Source organism: Melitaea cinxia, chromosome 19 (assembly GCF_905220565.1).
Source record: "Melitaea cinxia chromosome 19, ilMelCinx1.1, whole genome shotgun sequence".
In the NCBI taxonomy this organism is placed as follows: Eukaryota; Metazoa; Arthropoda; class Insecta; order Lepidoptera; family Nymphalidae; genus Melitaea; species Melitaea cinxia.
This window is the reverse complement of record NC_059412.1, coordinates 15,179,247-15,200,641: the sequence shown is the minus strand read 5'-3', so window position 1 is coordinate 15,200,641 and position 21,395 is coordinate 15,179,247. Positions and strand designations below refer to the sequence as shown.

At 36.3% G+C, this 21,395-nt stretch overlaps 1 protein-coding gene across 1 annotated transcript; it reads left to right on the top strand.

Annotated features, from left to right (window-relative positions):
* The first annotated feature begins 2,522 nt into the window (after positions 1-2,522).
* On the top strand, positions 2,523-20,142 carry LOC123662834 (cytochrome b5-like). Its single transcript, XM_045597627.1, has 3 exons — positions 2,523-2,642; positions 17,713-17,838; positions 20,026-20,142. Exons 1-3 carry the CDS (start codon positions 2,523-2,525, stop codon positions 20,140-20,142), a joined length of 363 nt encoding a protein of 120 aa, XP_045453583.1.
* Positions 20,143-21,395: the final 1,253 nt, after the last annotated feature.

Here is a 21,395-nt window from a genome sequence, read left to right as displayed (position 1 = left end):
TTTAGATTTTCTAAAATTTTTGCCATGTTTCTTATCTTAATAATGAACTTCGTATAATATTTATTTAATACATGTAATTGTAAATTAAATCACTTTAAAACAAAGTATTGTTTTATTTAATATATAATAAGTCCTAAATTACAATTTACAAGAACGTAAAATTAAACAGCAAAAATACTTTAAAATCATACATAATTTAACTTGTAATAATGTCGTGTGGTTACGGCAGTAAAGAATATAGCCACCCCCTCTCTTCCGTAGGTGTCTTAAGAGGCGACTAAGGGATAACACAGTTCCATTACCACCTTGGAACATAAAAAGCCGACCGATGGCAAGATAGCCTTCCAAGTGCTGACTTTGAAGTACACAGTCCGAAGACGGGCAGCAGCGTCTTAGGTGCGACAAAGTCAGCCCTGCGGTCACGAACCCACCTGCCCAGCGTTGTGACTATGGGCAACTGACATGAGTTCACGCCCTTTTTGGGCGCAAACTCCTGAAGGCCTATGTCCAGCAGTGGACTGCGATAGGCTGAAGTGATGGTGTACACATGAGTTCTCACCAGTCGATTCTAACTTATAAAATATTACAACAAATTCTCCTTAACGAATAATCTTTTTGAGTTTTTGCTCATTTGACTGTTATTAACGTATCAATACCGCAATAATCTCGTAATTGTAAAATGATTCAGATAATCGTCATTTACGATATGTTACAATAAGTTTTGAGGGGTTCGCAAAGTCGCTGTTATCTCGTGTCGATACAGTGTCAGTCGTGGAGCGGCCATTGATGGAAGAGAACGGAAGGTGAGTTGATATTCTTTTTATTTTTATATTGGAACGAAGTTCCTTACGGCAGGCTTGACATTTGGCTGGGCGACCGAACTGAAAAAAATGTGATACTAAAACCGTAAGAACAATATATAACGGAAATGACGTAATATCAGTCACAAGACTGACGATATGACGTTTGTAAAACTAAAATATTACTAGTAAATTTTTTTTAAATTATTTATGTAATTTTATAATGACGACTAAAATAAATAAAGACGTCATGTTATTTATTTCACTAAATAGTTTGAATTATTATTATTATTATTATTATTTTGTTTGATTTATTTTATTTTGCGGTATTTGTTATTTTCTAAAATACTAAATTTCTTAAATACTTGTATGTACTTAATTAAAAACCAATCAACAAAATTAAAAAAAAATCAAGAACTAGAAAATATATATAATTTTCAATTTTTTTTAAATTGTGTTGCTTCTATACTATCCGAAGGAACTTCGTTCCTACCTGGTGTCCCATGACACTGCATAATTTTTTTTTAAGATGCTGGGCTTGCCCTTCAAATAGGTTAGGTTAGTTATCTGCACCTATGAGAAGGTTTTTACATGCAATAATTGTGCTTGCTCGCAAACGAAAAAAAAACCGACTTCAATTACATCGACGAGTAATACAACGTAGATCGACGAAAAAATAGTCAAGTAACTACGCGTTATCAAAGACTACTCAAAAAGTAGTTATCAGATCTCGATAAAATTTGTATGTGACCACATGATAAACATCAGCTTTCGATTAAATCAAAAATTATCAAAATCGGTATACCCATTAAAAAGTTATTGCGGATTTTCGAGAGTTTCTCTCGATTTCTCTGGGATTCCATCATCAGATCCTGGTTTCCTTATCATGGTACTAAACTAGGGATATCTCCTTTCCAACAAAAAAAGAATTGTCAAAATCGGTAGGTACATCTAGTAGAAAGTTATGCGGTATAATACAACGTAGGTCGACGAAAAAAGCGTCAAGTAAAAACGCATTATTATATATAACTCGAAAAGTAGTTGTTAGATCTTAAATAAATTTAAATGGGACCAATTGACACACACCATCTTTCGATTAAAACAAAATTTGTCGAAATCGGTCCACCCGGTCAAAAGTTCTGAAGTATCATACATAAAAAAAAAATACAGTCGAATTGAGAACCTCCTCCTTTTTTGGAAGTCGGTTAAAAATAAATCAAATTGTTAGTGTCGATTAGATTAATAAATTATTGGCAAATGGTGTCTGTGTGCAAATATATTTTAACAACATACCACAACTATCGTCATATAAATACAAATAAGTTAATTGGTCTTAGATTACCTTCCACAAGATTTCTTCGTCTAACTTTATAGTGACGTAATTCTTGAGAAGAGAGAATCGAATTCCTTAACTCTTATGTATAATACGAGTATGATATTTCAAATTTTCAAAAATCTTTCAGATCTAATAATAATCAAATACTTCAAAAAAAAAAAAAACAAATAGTGTGGTAGCAGCAATTCAATTAGACAACTAAATACTTTTCAAATTCTGAAATTTGTGTTACCCACACATTAGGAAATTCCAAACATTTTTTTAATATCATATCAAAAATCGACCGAAAAAAAACATGTTTAGGATTCTGAAGTTCGTCAAAAGCCTATGAAGAGTATATTTTGTATTGAAGTGTTTTCACTTTATCTTATTTAACACTGTTCTAGATGGCAGAAGTTCAGAAATACACAATTGCTGATGTGGCCAGTCGAAATGGTAAAGGTGGAACTCCCGTGTGGGTGATATACAAAGACGGCGTGTACGATGTCACTTCATATATCCCTCAGGTAAGCAGTCTTAATAGAAAACAAAACTCTCCACACAACTTATATTAAGCCTTTTTGAAGATTGATCCAATGCTATTCGAACTGAAGGAAAATCCTTGTTACGGACATTATTTAGTGCTCTACATTCAAATAACTTTCATAAATTTCACTGTAACTTTTAACACTTTTATTCATTTGGGACTTTTCGCAATTGATATTTTAATACACTCGATACTTCGAGGGTGAGAGCCGCTTGTGACCATGGCACCTGCAAGCCTGTAACTTTTCCAAAATTGGATTGTGGAGGCCTATCTCCAGCAGTGGACTATATGAGGCTGAGGTGATGATGATGTTCATGACTGAAATTATCAATTATTTGCTCCACAAGTTAGCCCCAAAAATGGCGTGAACTCATGTGTTTTGCCCATAGTCACCACGCTGGGCAGGCGAGTTGTTGACCGCAGGGCTGGCTTTGTCGCACCGAAGACGCTGCTGCCCGTCTTCGGCCTGTATATATCAAAGCCAGCATTTAGATTATCCCGCCATCGGTCGGCTTTTTAAGTTCCGAGGTGGTAGTGGAACTGTGTTGTCCCTTAGTCGCCTCTCACGATAGAAACGGGAAGAAAGCGGGTGGCTATATTCTAACTAGCGTAACCACACAGCAGATAATTTCAATGCAGATATTTTTTTCCGTTTTAAAAGTATCGTGATAACTTATTGTATACCTTGAGCAAATAAAACTTGAGTCGGATTACACCTGTCTTGGAATGTATACAATAAAATACATACTTATAATACATTAACGAAACTTTATTAAAGCATGACGAGTTACTATCACTGATAACGTTGATTGATTACATCGTAATAATAATAATAATAATAATAATAATAAAACGAAACCATCGTGGCAAAAAAGGTTAGAAGATAAAATTCAAACACTGAGATCTGAGATAGCCCACTTAACTCAATATATTAACGGAAACAGAAGTTACAAAGTAGTTGATTCAATAGAACAAATAAAAAGCAAATATCAAACCCACGCCCAATACGAAAATCCAAACACCGAATTAAGCCACTTTTTAGACACCTTAAAACAAAAGTTAAACATAGTTTCCAACCGACTTAAAAGGTATTTAGCCTGTACAGCCCGCAAATCACAAAACCGTAAATTCATAAACAATGAAAAAGCATTCTACAGGAACATCTCCACTCCACCACAGGAACGCCACAGTACACGAGTCGAAACACCAACACCTGAAACACTAAAAGAATTTTGGAGTCAGATTTGGGAACAACCGGTCGAACATAACGAAAATGCTGAATGGATAGACGAAGTCAGTTGAACAGTTGAAAATACACCTGAAATGAGGTTTGAACATATTCCGGTAGACACATTCAAAAATATCTTAAAACGCATGCACAATTGGAAAGCACCTGGGTCAGATAATTTACACGCCTACTGGTATAAAAAACTCACACGAACGCACTCACACATTCATAGCCATTTAAACACTTTCATCCAATCAACAGACACAATGCCTACATTCATAACTCAGGGAATAACATACATGTTACCAAAAGACAACCGCGACACACAAAACCCAGCCAAGTACAGACCCATTACCTGTCTTCAGATATTTTACAAAATATTAACCGGCTGCATAAGCGAGCTCATATATCAACACGTTGCTGAGCATAACATTTTTTCAGAACAGCAAAAAGGCTGCAGAAAATTCAGTCAGGGATGCAAGGAGCAGCTAACCCTGGACGCAATTGCCTTAAATCACGCGTATAAGAAAAAGAAAGATGTACATTCTATGTTTATTGACTACCGCAAAGCTTTCGATTCCGTACCCCACACCTGGCTACTTAAAGTTTTACAAATATATAAAATAAACCCTATTATAATATCATTTCTCCAAGTCGCCATGCAAAATTGGCAAACTAAACTTAAAATAAATCAATCTTTAACTACTGAACCGATTCATATAAAGCGTGGAATATTCCAAGGTGATGCCCTTAGTCCTTTATGGTTTTGCCTGGCTCTGAACCCATTGTCAGACCTTATAAACTACAGCAAACTTGGGTTCAAGCTGAATAATGAACAAAATAGCACAATATCGCACCTCATGTACATGGACGATATCAAATTATTCGCAAGTAATGCAAGTGATCTTTTTAAACTAGCTGACATCACACAACAATTTTCCACAGACATTAACATGCCATTCGGTGTTGATAAATGTAAAATTCTCTCTGTAAAAAAAGGAAAACTTGTACACAACTCATATGCACTTAATACTGGCGAAACTATTGAACCGATGAACGAAGTTAGTACATACAAATATTTAGGCTTCAATCAATCTAGACAGATTCAACAGAAACAGACGAAAATTGATCTCACCACAAAATTCAAACACCGTCTCAACCTCATCTTGAAATCTGAACTAAACTCTAGGAACACCGTAAAAGCCATAAACACCTTCGCGATCCCTGTACTGACGTATTCCTTTGGAATAATTAACTGGTCACAAACAGATTTACAAAAGTTACAACGCACCATACATACTAAGCTCACAAAATTTAGGAAACACCACCCAAAATCTTGTATTCAACGACTCACACTACCACGCCAAGAAGGAGGAAGGGGATTGATAGACATTCATAACCTACACAACAAACAAATAACTACACTCCGGCAATACTTTCACACTAAATCAGAACACTCAGCACTACACAGGCATGCAAGCGAAAAGGATACTAAACTTACACCGCTAAACTTACATGACAGGCAACCACAGACTAACGAAAAACTAACGGACCCAAAACAAAAAATCGCTACCTGGGCTGGAAAGCCCCTCCACGGGAGACACCGATCCCACCTATGCCAAACACACGTCGATAAAGATAAGTCGAACGAATGGCTAAGGAAGGGTGAACTGTTCCCTGAGACCGAAGGCTTCATGTTAGCGATACAAGACGAAGTAATAGCTACACGTAATTACAGGAAACATATTTTAAAAGACCCCAATCAGACTAATGACTCATGTAGACATTGCAATAGTGCCCCTGAAACTATACAACATATAACTAGTTCCTGCAGAAGCATAGTACAGACTAACTACAAACACAGACATGACCAAGTAGCATCCATCATTCACCAAGAACTCGCACATAAATACAAATTCATAGCCAAAAAACAACCATACTACAAATACAAACCGGATGTAATTTTAGAAGACAGAAACTACAAAATTTACTGGGACAGGACTATATTAACGGACAGAACAGTGCATTACAACAGACCAGATATTACTCTTCACGACAAACGAAACAAAACAGTCTATCTAATAGACATTGCTATTCCTAATACCCACAATATTCAAACAACCATATCGGACAAACTAACAAAGTACCAGGACCTCGCAATAGAAATTAAAACACAGTGGAATGCAGACACTGTTCATATTGTTCCCATTGTACTCTCCGCAACTGGAATCATACCTAAAACTCTTACTAACAGCTTAAAAATTCTTAACATGTCTACCAATCTTACATACACCTTACAAAAAGCAACAGTTCTCAACACTTGCCGTATCACTCGAAAATTTCTGACCACCTCGACAATCACCTCCAACGCAGAACCATCCGCCATACTTGGTTAAGGCCCGTATGGCAGATTATTACCTTCTCTTAACAAGAGAAGAGAAAAAGAAAAAGAAAAATAATAATAATAATAATAATAATAACAACGATAGATCTCTCAACGAAGGTGAAACCTATAAATATCTCGGAATGTCAGAGGCATTGGGCATTGATGACGGAGCCATGAAACAACTGATAAAGGAACGATTCTTTGGCCGGCTGAAGAAAGTTCTCAATAGCTTTCTTTCGGGCGGTAACAAGGTACGTGCCTTTAACAGTTGGGTTATGCCCTTAATCGTCTATACCTTTGGCATTTTGAGATGGACTCAAACGGAATTAGATACCCTTGATCGCCAAGTCCGTAAACTGTTAACAACGTACCGAATACACCATCCTCGATCGTCTGTGATGAGATTATACATCCCACGAAAATGTGGGGGTCGTGGCTTTTTAAACGCTAAAAATCTCCACAATCGTGAGGTGTATAATCTCAGAGAGTACTTTTTAAATATGAAGAGCGATATGCACATGGACGTTGTTGCAGTTGATAGGGGCTTTACTCTGCTGTCCTTAGGCAAAGAGAAATGGCGTAAGCCTATAGTAATGCGTACCGTTGACCGCGTGGCCGTATGGAAGAGCAAGGAATTACATGGCCGGTTCTACAAAGTTCTGACCGACCCAGATGTAGACCAGCCCAGCTCTATATCCTGGTTACAACACGGGAACCTCTTCGGAGAAACCGAAGGTTTTGTCTGTGCAATTATGGACGAAGTTATTAAGACGAATAACTACCGGAAACATATCATGAAAGACGGAACTCCAGACATATGCCGAGCTTGCCATAAGCCTGGAGAATCCATTAGACATGTTGTTTCCGGTTGTAGTCATCTTGCTAACGGTGAGTACTTGCACAGACATAACCAAGTAGCCAGGATTATACACCAACAACTTGCTATTCGTTACGGCCTCGTTGAAAATGAGTTGCCTTATTATAGGTATAGCCCAATGCCATTTCTTGAGAATGGTCGTGCATTGCTCTACTGGGATCGATCTATTGTCACTGACAGGTTTATTGCAGCCAATAAACCTGATATAGTGCTAGTAGACCGATCAGCGCGCCGAGCAATTATTGTTGACATTACAGTTCCACATGACGATAATCTCGTAAAGGCCGAAAAAGAAAAATTAAGTAAATATTTAGACCTTGCCCACGAGATTACCGACATGTGGAATGTAGACTCAACAATAATTGTTCCTATTGTTGTATCGGTTAATGGTCTATTAGCGAAGAGTTTCGACCAACACCTTAAGAAACTCTCACTTGACTGTTGGATCAAGGGTCGGATTCAAAAGGCAGTGTTGCTTGAAACGGCCCGCATTGTGAGGAGGTTCCTCAGCCTGGAACCTTAACTACCGGTGGCCTGGGCCTCAACCTGCCATCGGAGGACTACTATTTTTATATTTTTAAATATTTTTATTTGTCTTTTTTATAAATATATTTAAAAATGTAATCATAAGAAAATATATTGAATAAAAGAAATAATAATAATAATAATAATAATAATAATAATAATATTCTCTATTGCACACCATTAAAAGATACAAACAAAAGTAGTGTAATTAGAGGAAGATGTACAAAGGCGGTCTTATCGCTTTCGAAGATAATATGCAGTCGGAGGCATGAAATTGAAGGATAAGTCAAATCATTCTCTCTTTGTGCATGTCTCCGACTGCATGTTATGTACGACGTTGCATAAAGTTTCGAAGGACTACCGTATTAATATATTTTAAATGTACAGCACAAAATGTTTGATATTGTTTCTATTTGTTTCGCTGACTTTGTGTGCATATTGAATTTTTATCTTGTTCCAGCTATTTAAGCTTTATTACCATAATATCTATAAAGATAAGGTTATGTCATTCTTTATCAGAGAATATGCTTTGCCCAATTGTGACATTTTCTAATCATTTCGTTGATCTTTTTTTCTGTATAAACAAAAGTTGACCACTGAAATGTATGTATTTGTCCAATATACCTTCTGAACCTTCGTAAAACTTCAAAACTATTTTTTGACATCGTCATTGTCAAGACAAGCTATGTATAAAAGAAACTTTAAAAAAGTGTGTCACCCAGTTAACTCCTTATGAACGATAAAAATAATATTTAATAATTAAATTGTTATATGCCTGCCCTTGGCAGACTCCGTTGAGTCTTCACTTCGAAGATTCCGCAATGCTTGAAGACAAAAGTTTTCGAGCAATGCGTCCTGCCTGTGTTAACATACGGAGCCGAGACGTGGACACTGACCAAGGGACTGGTCCACAAGTTTAAAGTCGCTCAACGTGCAATGGAACGGGCTATGCTTGGGGTCTCTCTCAAAGACAGGATTAGAAATGAGACTATCCGCGAGAGAACGAAAGTAACCGACATAGCCCACAGAATTAGCAAGTTGAAGTGGCAGTGGGCTGGCCATCTGTGTCGCAGGACCGATGGCCGTTGGAGTAGACGGGTCCTAGAGTGGAGACCGCGTCTTGGCAAACGCAGTGTGGGACGTCCTCCGGCCCGTTGGACCGACGATCTACGTAAGATTGCCGGTGTAGGCTGGATGAGGATTGCGGAAGACCGGGATGTGTGGCGCGAACTTGGGGAGGCCTATGTCCAGCAGTGGACTGCGATAGGCTGAAGTGAGTGATGCCTGCCCAGCGTGGTGACTATGGGTACAACACATAAGTTCACGCCATTTTTGGCACCAACTTGTGGAGGTCTATGTCCAGCAGTGGACTGCGATAGGTTGAACTGATGATGATGATGATGATGAATTAAATTGTTTTATTAAGTGAATAAAATTATAATTTATCAAAACAATAAAGTTTTACAATCAGAAGATAAATTGAGGCTTGCTAGGCGTATCGTACAGTAAATGCTGGCAACAGCGCTTCAGCTGACGCTTTAACAATGCGTCAGTTTTTCGTTAATCCATCTTTTCCACACGACGTCACCCTCTATGTTAACCCCCCTCACTCCCTATGTTGTTATTCATACAGCCTCACCATAGTAACTATTTAGTAATCATTACATTGGATTATAAGGACTTCAACTTTTCTGGGAGTTTATTAAAATACAGATTATTTTTATTATATAACTAGGTCGGTAAACAAGCGTACGGCTCACCTGATGGTAAGCGATTACCGTAGCTTATAGACTATCTCAATCGAATTTATCTATATATATTTATCGATATGATATGTATATCTTAGTATTTACGGATATATGCACGTATTCCTTGATAAAACTTTTATTTATTTATTTATTTACTTATTTATTTTTTGGGAGGAACAACAGCTGAGAAATACAATGTACAAAATTATAGAAATAAAGAGCTACCAATAGTTCCCCACTGGTAGTCACAGAATATTAAATAGAAAACTTACGCTACATATAAGCCGTAGTAACAATAACACGTATAGATTACAAAATGTGGTTAGTAAAATGATGTAAGTAAACAGAGTTAGGTGCAGTCAAACTAGTAGAAACAATCACATTAAAACTATGCATATGAAAAATTCTAAAACTACACAGTTACTTATTAAAGAAAGAATTACTAATTAGGTTCCTTGCAGCCGCACAGCTAGTGTTAAATAAGTCTAAGTCAAATTTTTTAGAATATGCATTAAACTTACTACCCACCCACCAGACAAATGAATTTTGCATATAGTTTGTGGAAACTAGTGGTGTGTGCACTAACGGATTATTACGAAAAAGTTTAGTAGGAACTCCTAAAGAGACTTTGGCTAAAAGATCAGGGCAATCAATTAAGTTACTTGTAATTTTGAAAAGATAGATTAAGTCACTAAGTTCACGTCTTAGTTCAAGTGGGAGAATATGAAATTTTCTGCAAAGTTGCAGATAGTTCTTCGAGTTATATGGTTGATTGGATTTGAAACATATGAATTTAATAAATTTTCTTTGTATGTTCTCAAGACGCGCGATGTATGTACCGTACTTGTGGTTCCAGACCTCAGAGGCATACTCCAAATGACTCCGGACTAGTGAGCAGTATCATATTTTTATAGTTTTGATTTCATTGAAATCCACAGAAGTTCGCATCACGAATCCTAAAGCCTTAGATGCTTTGGTTATGATACTGTTGATGTGAGTATCATACAGAAGCTTAGAATCTAGCATTACTCCAAGGTCCTTAATAGAACTCACTCTCTGAAGTGTTTGACCATTCAAAGTGTAATCGCAGATTAAAGTGTTTCTCTTCCTGGTGTACGTTATAACACTACATTTGGAGGCATTTAAGTCCAAGAGATTGTTGCGACAATAATTTTCAAGTCTCAGGAGATCAGCTTGTAGATTATTGGCATCATCCTCACTCTGGAAAATATCTTCATATCGTCAGCGAAACAGAGCAATTGAGACGAATGGAGGCAGGAGTTAACATCATTAACAAAAATTACAAACAACAATGGACCAAGCAACGATCCCTGAGGTACTCCACTCGGAATGGTCACCCAACCAGATATATAATTGTTGACAACGACCGCCTGAGAGCGATTCGAGCGATCTATATAAGAAGAGAACCGTCTATGCAGGTCACCTCTAATACCGGCCTGATCTAACTTGTTTAGGAGGAGTTTGTGGTGTATCCGGTCGAATGCTTTACTGTAGTCAATATAGATTACATCTACCTGAGCGCTATCCCCCATAGCAGCCAATAAAAAATCATTAAAAAGAATTAAGTTTGAAACAGTTGACCGACCCTTCAAGAAGCCGTCTTGATTGAGACTAAAAGACCCCTGGAGCGCTGCATAAATCTGATCAGAAACAATTTTCTCAAATAACTTTGCTAAAATACAGAGTTTTGAGATAGGCCTATAGTTTATTATTTTTTGTTTACTGCTTTTTTTATGAACAGGTGATATATAGGCAGACTTCCATATATTTGGCACAACACACTCTTTGAGGGAACGTTTAAATAGTAGATAGACAGGGAATGCAAGCGATACTGCACATTTTTTTAAAAAACAAGCAGGTATTTTATCAGGTCCAGCCGACTTAGAAACATCTAGTTTAAGCAGCATCTTTTCGACTATCTTCGGGCACACCGTTATGCTTGAAATATCTGAGACACTTGGAGTGGTTACTGCCGTGACTTCACTTAAGTCAGGAGAGAAAGTACTAGAAGCGAGGAACGTTGAGTGAAAAAACGAGGAAAAGGCATTGCAAATAGCCTCACCTGTATTGAGTAAATCGTTATTGTATTCCAAAACACTTGGCATGGCTGCAGACTTCGACCTTGATTTATAATACGACCAAAAGTATTTCGGATTTTCTGTAATTGAACTTTCAATAGACCGCATGTATCGGCTGTAACATTCCTGTTCCAAGATTTTGGCTCTAGTACGTAGAATCCGAAAAGATTCTTCGTCAGACCTATTACCATACGTCTTAAACTTTTTATAGTATTTGGATTTTTCTTTTAGGACTTTGATTAACACTCGGGAGAACCACTTAGGATGTCTTTCGTTGGAAGATAATTTGACGGGAACATGTTTATCTTTTATAGAGTCCAGCACACTATAGAAGTGCCCAAGAGAGTCATTTATAGATTCAGCCGAAACAATGTAATCCCAGTTTATGTTTAACAGTTCTGAGTTAATTTCGTTATAATTAGCGCGATGGTATAGATACTTCTTATACCGAGGACGGTTCAGAATGGGACAACAAACGGTGCTCATTTCGATGGTTAATGCGCCGTGGTGCTGATCGACAGGTACCAACGCGCAAGCACTGGCGTCACATACAGTGACAGAAATATTACATAAAACGAGGTCTAGCGTTCTCTTATAGTCGTTCGTGATACCGTTATATTGTTTTAAATTTAAGGAGTTTATTTCATCTATAAGGAACGTGTCGTCCTCGGTATAGTAGTTGGTGGGGTTAAACGAGTTACTGTCGTCATCGTTAGACGGTATCCATAAAATTCCGCTGAGGTTGAAGTCCCCAACAATCAAATACTGATCATTTGGGTATTCCATATGAATTCGAGTAACACATGAGAAATAATTACACAATTGTTGTGAGAATGATAAGCCCTGATTTTGGTTACATAAGTAAAGAATACAGACGTGCAACTTGCGTTCAAAAGTACCAGTCCTATATGTTACCGTTATCCATAAATCCTCCGCACTCGAGTGGAGCTCAGGCCGGGGGGTGACTAGCAAGTCGCGGCGGACTGCGATTAACACACCACCTCCCCTAGTCTGCCCCGTTAAGCTGTAATCCCGATCCCTACGAAATACCATATAACGTCCATCGTAAAATTTCTGTGTTAAAAATACTGTCAAGAAGCCAAGTCTCAAGTTAACATAATAATATCGTACGAACATAAACATACATTACGATAGAATACCGTAGTTTTTGTGCGCAATCCCCGAACGTTTTGATAATAAATATTAATTAATGAAGTATTTACCATAATCTACTAAAAGGTGACCAGTAGTTGCATTGACACATAATAATTATAATGATTAAACATAATATTGTATAATTTATAACAGCTATAACCCGTAGAATATTTAGTATATGATTATGTCCGGTGCAAAATAGCAGCACACCAAACAAAAACACTATGAGGTACTTTGAAATTAAATAGTGCGGGTAGTAAGTTAGAAGCAAAGAGGTGTTGACAATAAAATGTAATAAGTGCGAAGACGATAGATATATGTTAAATAGATTCGTCGTTGAGGGACGGGTTAAACAATAGACGCCCGGCCGGCAAGCAGGTAATTAAACATAGATTCTCAAACTATGTCTGGCAATTTTGTAAACAATGAATAAAAGAAAAATAATACTAAATACATATAATAAAATACAAATTAAAGAAGTTTGTTTAAATCTAATTCTTTTGAGATAATTTGAACAGGAGACCTGTATTCTTTCTTACATGTATTTTACCATACTTAACCCATACATAACGGTATTCTTTATTCTTAGCGAGCTCTTTAGTTTTAGTCAATAATTTCTTCAATTCCGGGACAAGATGGTCTTTAATATATATAATACGATCTTCTGCAAACCCAATTTCTTTTGCTGTTATGCGCTTATGAGCTCGCGATGCAGCGATAAATTCTTCTTTAATATATCGGTTAATAAAACTAACTATAATCGACTTGTCTTTCGATCCATGTGTCGGAATACGAGCGACGTAATTAATCTGAGTCTTCGGAAATGCGTATCCCACTATTTTTGAAATGTTCTCAATTATATTGAACAGGTTCTCGTTTGTCTTAAGCGGTACACTCTTGATTTCTAAATTATTAAAACGCGACCACTGCTCACGGTTAGTATTATCCCTCTTAGGGCGGAGTTCACCGACTATCGTTTAACCAATGTTTGAGTAATCAGCCGATGAATTCCTAAACATCGGTTATGCACCCGGTAAAGTATTCACTGTTCATCACGAATATTTTAACCGTGGTTACTAAATCAGGCAATCACCATACGCTCACAGCAAATGAACCACTAATGAATGAATGCTATAAGTCTACTCATTAGGGAAGTCACATAGTTTTATTTAGTCGACACGAGTTTTGGTGCCATCTATAGTTAGTAGCATAAAATAAAACGCTTTCAACTTGAGAAGTTCGAGAACGCATTGGATACTGTTACGTTAGCATGTAGTGTCCAATTTGGATGGGTAATAACGTCACGGCGCTGCCATTGTCAATTTTTTTTTTTTATTATTTCTTTACACGTGCTAACATTCTCTGTGTTGATTATTATTTTGTTCTGTTGTGAGTGTTTAATTTTTAAATTACGGTTTACTTGAAAAATGGCAGCTTTAAAAAAGAGAACAAACGATTTTTCAAGCGATGATTTTGTCAAACGGAATCTAGTTTTAAATGAGGAATCATTGTATTCTTCGTAATAATTACGACGCATTTGAAACAGTTACTCTAGGTCTCCTTGTTTTGGTCTCTATATTTTCTAGATTTTCAAGAAGGCCTAAAGTCTTGATAGTTATCAATTAATACATTGAAATTGAACACTGACTGCGTGTTTATCTCTTACCGAAAACATTCAACTAATAACGAGTTGTTTAACTGATAAACAGCCGTTTTAAAAGTCGGTGAACTCCGACCTTAAGTAAGCAACATCCTCTGAGAGTTTTAATTCGGATTGTTGTATTTTAGCAACTTGATTTTCGACATCTGATACTCTAGATTCCAAGCTTTCAAGCTTGGCACTGTTAAACTCGAAGGATTCCTTAAGATTCAGTATTTCATTCTTGATTGACTTTACATCTTCGAGAATCTCTGAAAGTTTACTGAACTGATCTTTTAGATCTTGTACCTCTGATAGAACCATCTCAATACTAACGGCACCGGGGGGAGCACATTCGGAGCCTTTGGCTGGCTTAGGGCTTGCGGACGCCAGTTTGCATTGCGGACACCTCCAACCCGCTCTATGATCGGGACCGAGTTTACGGTAACCGGCTTCAGAAATCGATGCACAGGAGAAGTCCATATTACGTTGGCAACCGTTGCAGTACACCCCATCAGTGTAAATAGAACTACAAACGCTGCACTTCATTTTTGATAATAATTATTTTGACCAATTTCAAGAAATATTGAGAAGCACTGGAAATTCACTCGCAAGATTACGTACACGTGCTAATAGGCCAAATGCGCAGCGCTGACTTTAGTCATAAGGAAGTCATATAGTTTATGATTCATTATATACATAATATGTAACGTTAGATATACAGATATGATACATATTCCGGCAAGCGATAACCGATTACTTTTCGTTATGAAATCTTATCAATTATCGACGAAATTAACGCTTAATTTATTTAGAAATTCTTTGCCTTTTTACCGCTCTAGATAACAAATTCAACAACTGAAAATTGTTGATAACAGACAGAAACAGCAAATAATAGTCGTTTTAACGTTACAGTCATTATATTTTTAAACTATTATCTTACATTCATTAATATCCAAGTATAACTAGTTATTAACAACACTTAGAATGTTAATATTTATATACAAATTCTTGTGTCACAATGTTACATAAAACACTCCTCTGAAACGGGTGGACAGATTTTTACGAAATTTTATGTGCATATAGTCCAGCCATTTCAGAGATTAGTCGGAACAGACAGACATAGACAGACAGACAAATATTGTAAAAAATGTTATTTTGGTATATGTACTGTGTATAAAGTAAAAAGCGGTTATTCTAATATTACAAAAAGAAACTCCAATTTTATTTATTTGTATAGATAAACACAAATTCGGAGAAAACTTTTCATGAAACTCAATTTCAAAATGTCGATGTTCAAGTTGCTTTTAAAAGAGATCGGAGTTCTTATGTATTGAACACGGCCCTTCGAGAGCTGCGCAAACTGAAGCCCTCGTGTCTGTCTCCTTATATTTATATTACAATTGTAAAACAGGAGAGGTATTCGACTCGATAAAAAAATATCTTACTGTTAGCATTCAGCGGCTTGATTGTAAACGTTACACCAGGCGACGCGATCATTCATTATTTCAATAGTTCACTGATTCGTTCATTATTATTCATTTATTCATTCACGGATATTCGAATTTTTTATAGAGTAACTACGGAGTTTCTTATCGATTCTTCATATAATTTAAATTTTGTAAGATGACGGTTGAAACCTACTTTTGAATATACTTTTAATTTAATTTTTGATTTTACATTTTAAGTAATACAATAGGTCTTAGTAATACCACTGTTGTATCGCGCTTACTTCATGGGCCGCTTGTACCAGACGCTGCCCGTGGAGGCAGTATGACGCTTCTATGGCTAGGCGTTCGGCTTCTAAATTAGTAGGTTCTCAATTCGACTGTTTTTTTTTTAAATGTATGTTACCTCAGAACTTTTGAATGGATCGACCGATTTTGATATATTTTTTTTAATCGAAAGGTGATGCGTGTCATGTTGTCTCATTTAAATTTATTTGATATCTAACTAGCACTTTTTGAGTTATATCTAATAATGCATATTTACTTGACTGTTTTTTCGTCGACCTACGTTATATTATACCGCATACCTTTTTACTGGGTACAGCGATTTTAATGGTTCTTATTTAATCAAAAGCTGATACTTGTCATCTACTCCCATTTAAATGTAGATCTGATCACTCACACACATACGTTACTTTTACACACGTTACAGACGTTTTACACGTTAGATTACTTTTTAAGTAATCTTTGATAACATGTTTTTACTTGACTATTTTTTCGTCTACTTACATTGTTTAGTTTATCGATGTAATTTACGGTTTTTTCTTTTTCGCAAACACAAAATTTTATATCTTATAATTATTTCTTCTGAAATGTTAAGGATTATAAATTATAATTTATATCTCAACCTGTCGCACGTTCGCGTTAATTGACATCATTATCATAATATTACGTCCGTGACATCGCATTAAGTCACTTATTGGCGTCACATCAGATGAGATAAAATAATAAAAAAAAAAAAAACCCGCCTGCGTCAAGAACAACAAATAGAAAATCAACTTAAAATGCTGGAATAAGATAAAAATTCAATAGTTACATAAAGCCAGCGAAATAAATCGAAACATTATCGAACATTATGTACTGTACACTTAAAAATATCAATATGGTAGTCCTTCGAAATTGTATGCTACATCGTACACAGCATGCAGTCGGAGATATGCACAAAGAGAGAATGATTTGACTTTTCCTTCAATTTATATCCCCGAAAAACATAACCATTCCTTTGCAGTCGGGTAAAAACGCCTTAAAATGAACTATCATTAAAGCATCTTATAATTTTATGAGTGAAGGAAACATGCGTGAAACCACGAGGATTGTTCATACAGTATGCGAAATATACAAAATATAATCCATACTAATATTATAAAGCTGAAAAGTTTGTTTGTTTCAAGTGCCATCGCAAGCGCGTTGCCGACTCTATCACCAATCCCCCCAGCTCTGGTCACCATACTCACCACAGGAATACAAAACTGCTTGAAACCAGTATTATTTAGCTGTGACCTTCTGTAAGGTCGAGGTACTTCCTCAAGCGGGCTGCTCCAGATTTTGAGCAGGATATTTCCAGCTGTGCCCCACCTCAGTTAAAAACATACAATGTACAAACCTTATACTATTAAACGAGCAATTCTTGTATAAATATATAATCTGAATCTCGGAAATGGCTCCAACGCTCCGCGCTTTTCATGAATCATTACCTGATATATGTATGAATCATAATTACCTGATAGTGATTGTCACTCATAGTAAGGAAAATATCCACCAACCAGCAGTGGAGCAGCGTGGTGGATTAAGCTCCAATCCTTATTCTACTCGGAGAAAGAGGCCTATGCCCAGCAGTGGGATGTTACAGGCTGAATCGTGATCGTTATACTTAATATTCTTGCAGCATCCCGGCGGCGACGCGATACTAGAGGAGGCTGGCAAGGACTTAACGAAGGCCTTCCACGAAATGGGCCACTCGTCCGACGCACTCAACATCATGCAGAAATACAAAATTGGCGAAATTGTTGATGTGAGTAAAATAACACCGTTTGACTGTGAGCAGTCTTACTTAATTGGGAATCTGTTTAATTTATTTTTTGTAACTTTCATTTTAATAAGATTTAAAATATTGAATAGTTAAATAGATTGATAAAGGAACGAACACTTAATAGTAAGAATGGTCGTTAACTGACTACATGTTCTCCCTTATAGTAAAAATCACATAAACCCTATAAAAACATGGACAAATGCAGACTATGGAATCGGTAAGGCTTTTCAGAATTTTCCATGGGGTTTAAATTTAAATAACCGCACAACAAACCGTGAAACAGTTTTAACTAATAGAAGGCAATATTAAGGACGGTTAACCCCGCACCTGACAAATTTCTCTCAGTCTCTGTCTTTCTCTTTCTAATCCTCTATTCTCTCTCTTATTCTCTTCAAGGTCATACAGCTGTTCCTCGGTGTCCGGGCGTCTATGTTTGTATATTGTGTGTTTCCGGACCCCCGAAACAATATCCTGACTCTAATGAGGACCGTGGAGTTTACGGCTTAATTTAAGTCAGAGAATTTTGTTACTCGTATAGGCGTAAGATTAGTTTCGCGCATGTCAGTAGAAAACTACAAAAAGTTTATTTCGTAGTTTTAATACCATTTTTCCATTAAACCATTACCATTAAGATCGTTAACACCGCAATTCGTCAATACCCAATAACGCTATCAAAACTGTCAAAGTAGTACTTACTTCCTGTTGGTTACGGAAAGCGGTCGCTGGTAATGATGTAGTTGGTACAATTGTATTAAGTGCGCGCTAGTAATATCTGACCTTTCAGACGAAAAGCGTCAACGCACGTCATTCTAAGCACACGTTCAATTTGTGTTTAAGACGGCACACATTAACTGAAACGTTGACGACGCTTTAGCGGTCACACAAGTCACAGTAGGTGCTGGCTTATGGTTGTTGAGCTGACGGTAGCGGGTTCGATCCCCGCACACGGGACACACAGATGTTTTTGTGGTTAGGTCGTTGTGTGATGCATTTGTGTGCTCCCAGACTCCCGATACAGGAGTAAAGAGGCAATGCGCACTCTAATAATGGTAGCGGTTTTCTATTCCATAAAAATCAGACCGTCAAGAATGTCTAAAGACTACGCTATCTCATCGGTCTAAATTTCAGAAGGTCTTAAGAAAGACGTTACGACAAATTCTGTTTTTATGATTTGTTCATTCATGCGAGCTTAGTTATTAACACTTAATAGTTTTAACAACCTACTTTTTTTATACAATTAGGTCGGCAAACAAGCGTACGTCTCATCTGATTGTAAGCGATTACCGTACCTTATAGACGCCTGCAACACCAGAAACATAGCAAGTGCGTTGCCGACCTTACCCTCAATCCCCCCAGGAGCTCTGGTCACCTAACTCACCACAGGAACACAGCACTGCTTGAAAGCAGTGCTATTCAGCTATGATCTTCTGTAAAGTCGAGGTACTTTCCCAGTCAGGCACCTCATATTTTGAGCTGGATATTTTTAATAAAGACTACGTCGCACGTGTGAAGCTACTCTAGTTACTGTAACTTCATAATTGCTCCTATTGACCCCGGCTTATACGACGTGCTTTTACTATGCGGCATAAAATTTTATTATTAGAGCTTATACTCGTACTGTAAACGGCCTAATGCAATGATTGATGTGATTGATTGATTGATTGATGATTATGTATTGATTTGATTTTGTTTCTCCGGAATTGTCAAAAGAGACATATTTTTATTAAAATAAGTGCAAAGCAGGTGGGAGATATGCCAATAAATGATTACTGCCATCAGTAATAAGCTAAAATAACAATGAAACACCAAACATGGGAATAATAAGATTAAACTGTTTCCGCGGTTGTGGGTAACGCTTTTTGATGGATAACGCTATTCAGCAGATAAAAGTTTTTGATAAATTATTCATTTTACCACCGAATTTAACTCTATTTATGAGATTCTTCTATTCGCAAACGTGTCTAAAAGCAGTTGCATTATTGCCTTTAAAATCTGTTCGTAGCTCATGTGTTGAATAAACTTTAGCCACGGCTGGCGTGGCCCTCAGGAAAACAGTCAGTCATAAAGACTTCTTCTAAACCCACTTTTATTTTAATGCAATCTTAGCGATAACTTTTAAATTATTAAATATAAATTTCCATAACCATTAAAAAAATAATAAACTTTCAGGAGGAGAAAAAATATGACGCCAGCGGTAACAAGATAAAGCGTGTGGTAGCTGCGAAGGATGGCGATGCTCCCAAGAAGAGCTGCATGAACGTAATAACGTGTGGGCTGTTGGGCTGAACCCATTTATCTCATAGAATTTCTGAAAAATTGTCAATACTTATAATAACTATTTTGGCCATATTTGTACATTATATTGTAACATACTATTGTAGCATAACGCTGTCGGATTGCCTATAAAAATAAATAAATGAATAATAACAGCTGATATATTGTAGGTACTTGACAAGTACTGTACTTGTGATATTCTAGATTGTTCTGGAACGAACTACACTCACAAATAGTTTTGCACACATTTTTTAAAAATAATTGCTTATTAATTTTAGTTTTTTCGACAGTAAATGCCATTTTTATTCTTATTTTGGCTACTTCTGAGTTGTATTCAGTATGTGTTGTATTCAGTATTCACCAGAAATTATAATTCCTGATGTTACTAAAAACAAACAAGAACAACCATGCTCTAAAATAATAATTAAATATGGCTGTCAAAGAATTTGTCTCACTATACTTCTAGCACAAGTTTGTATCATAGGGTTATCAGACTCAGATCATCTCCACGACAAACTTTAGTTTGAGGTACTAGAGTAATCTTAAGAATTTTTAAATTCCAGAAAGTCTAGTATTTTCAACTTACTTTATAAACTACTTTTTTTACTTTTATATACAATAACTATATTTAAGTTTAAGGTATCGTAGTCGTGCTACTTTTTAAGTTAGGAGTAATAAAAAAAATGTATTACATACGGGTAATGAACATTGACTTGAACCTGGATGACGTATCGGCAGGTATATTGAGCGCTCGGCGACAGTGGGGAATCGTTTTCGCACTGTGCAGATGTCGCGTCGCAAACAGAAAATTGTTTTTTTTTAGTACAAAAGTAAATATAAATTAAATGTGAAAGTTCTCATTAAGTATCTATATTCATAAAATGTCAAAATAAAATTAAAGGTTAGTGCTCAATATTCTTGCCGAAGAATCAAATCAAAACTTATTATTGATTAAATTATTGTTGTATGATTAATACTTAGTTCCTATAAAAGCTACAAGATGGCGCTGCTAGGTACGCTGCAACAATAAGTTTTAGATTTTCTAAAATTTTTACCATGTTTTTTATCTTAATAATGCACTTAATAATAAATAAATAATATTTATTTAATACATGTCATTGTAAATTACATCACTTTAAAACAAAGTATTGTTTTATTTTATAACTTTAAGTAAATAATATTGAGAAGGTTTTTCTAAATCACTCATCAAGGCTGAAAGAAGCCTTTTATAGTAAAATGAGTATATCAGTCCTGAATAACAATTA

Coding starts and splice junctions, on each gene's coding strand:
- LOC123662834 (XM_045597627.1), top strand. CDS start 2,523: ATGGCAGAAGTTCAGAAATACACAATTGCTGATGTGGCCAGTCGAAAT. Junction 2,643..17,712: donor TCACTTCATATATCCCTCAG/GTAAGCAGTCTT, acceptor ATATTCTTGCAG/CATCCCGGCGGCGACGCGAT. Junction 17,839..20,025: donor AAATTGGCGAAATTGTTGAT/GTGAGTAAAATA, acceptor ATAAACTTTCAG/GAGGAGAAAAAATATGACGC.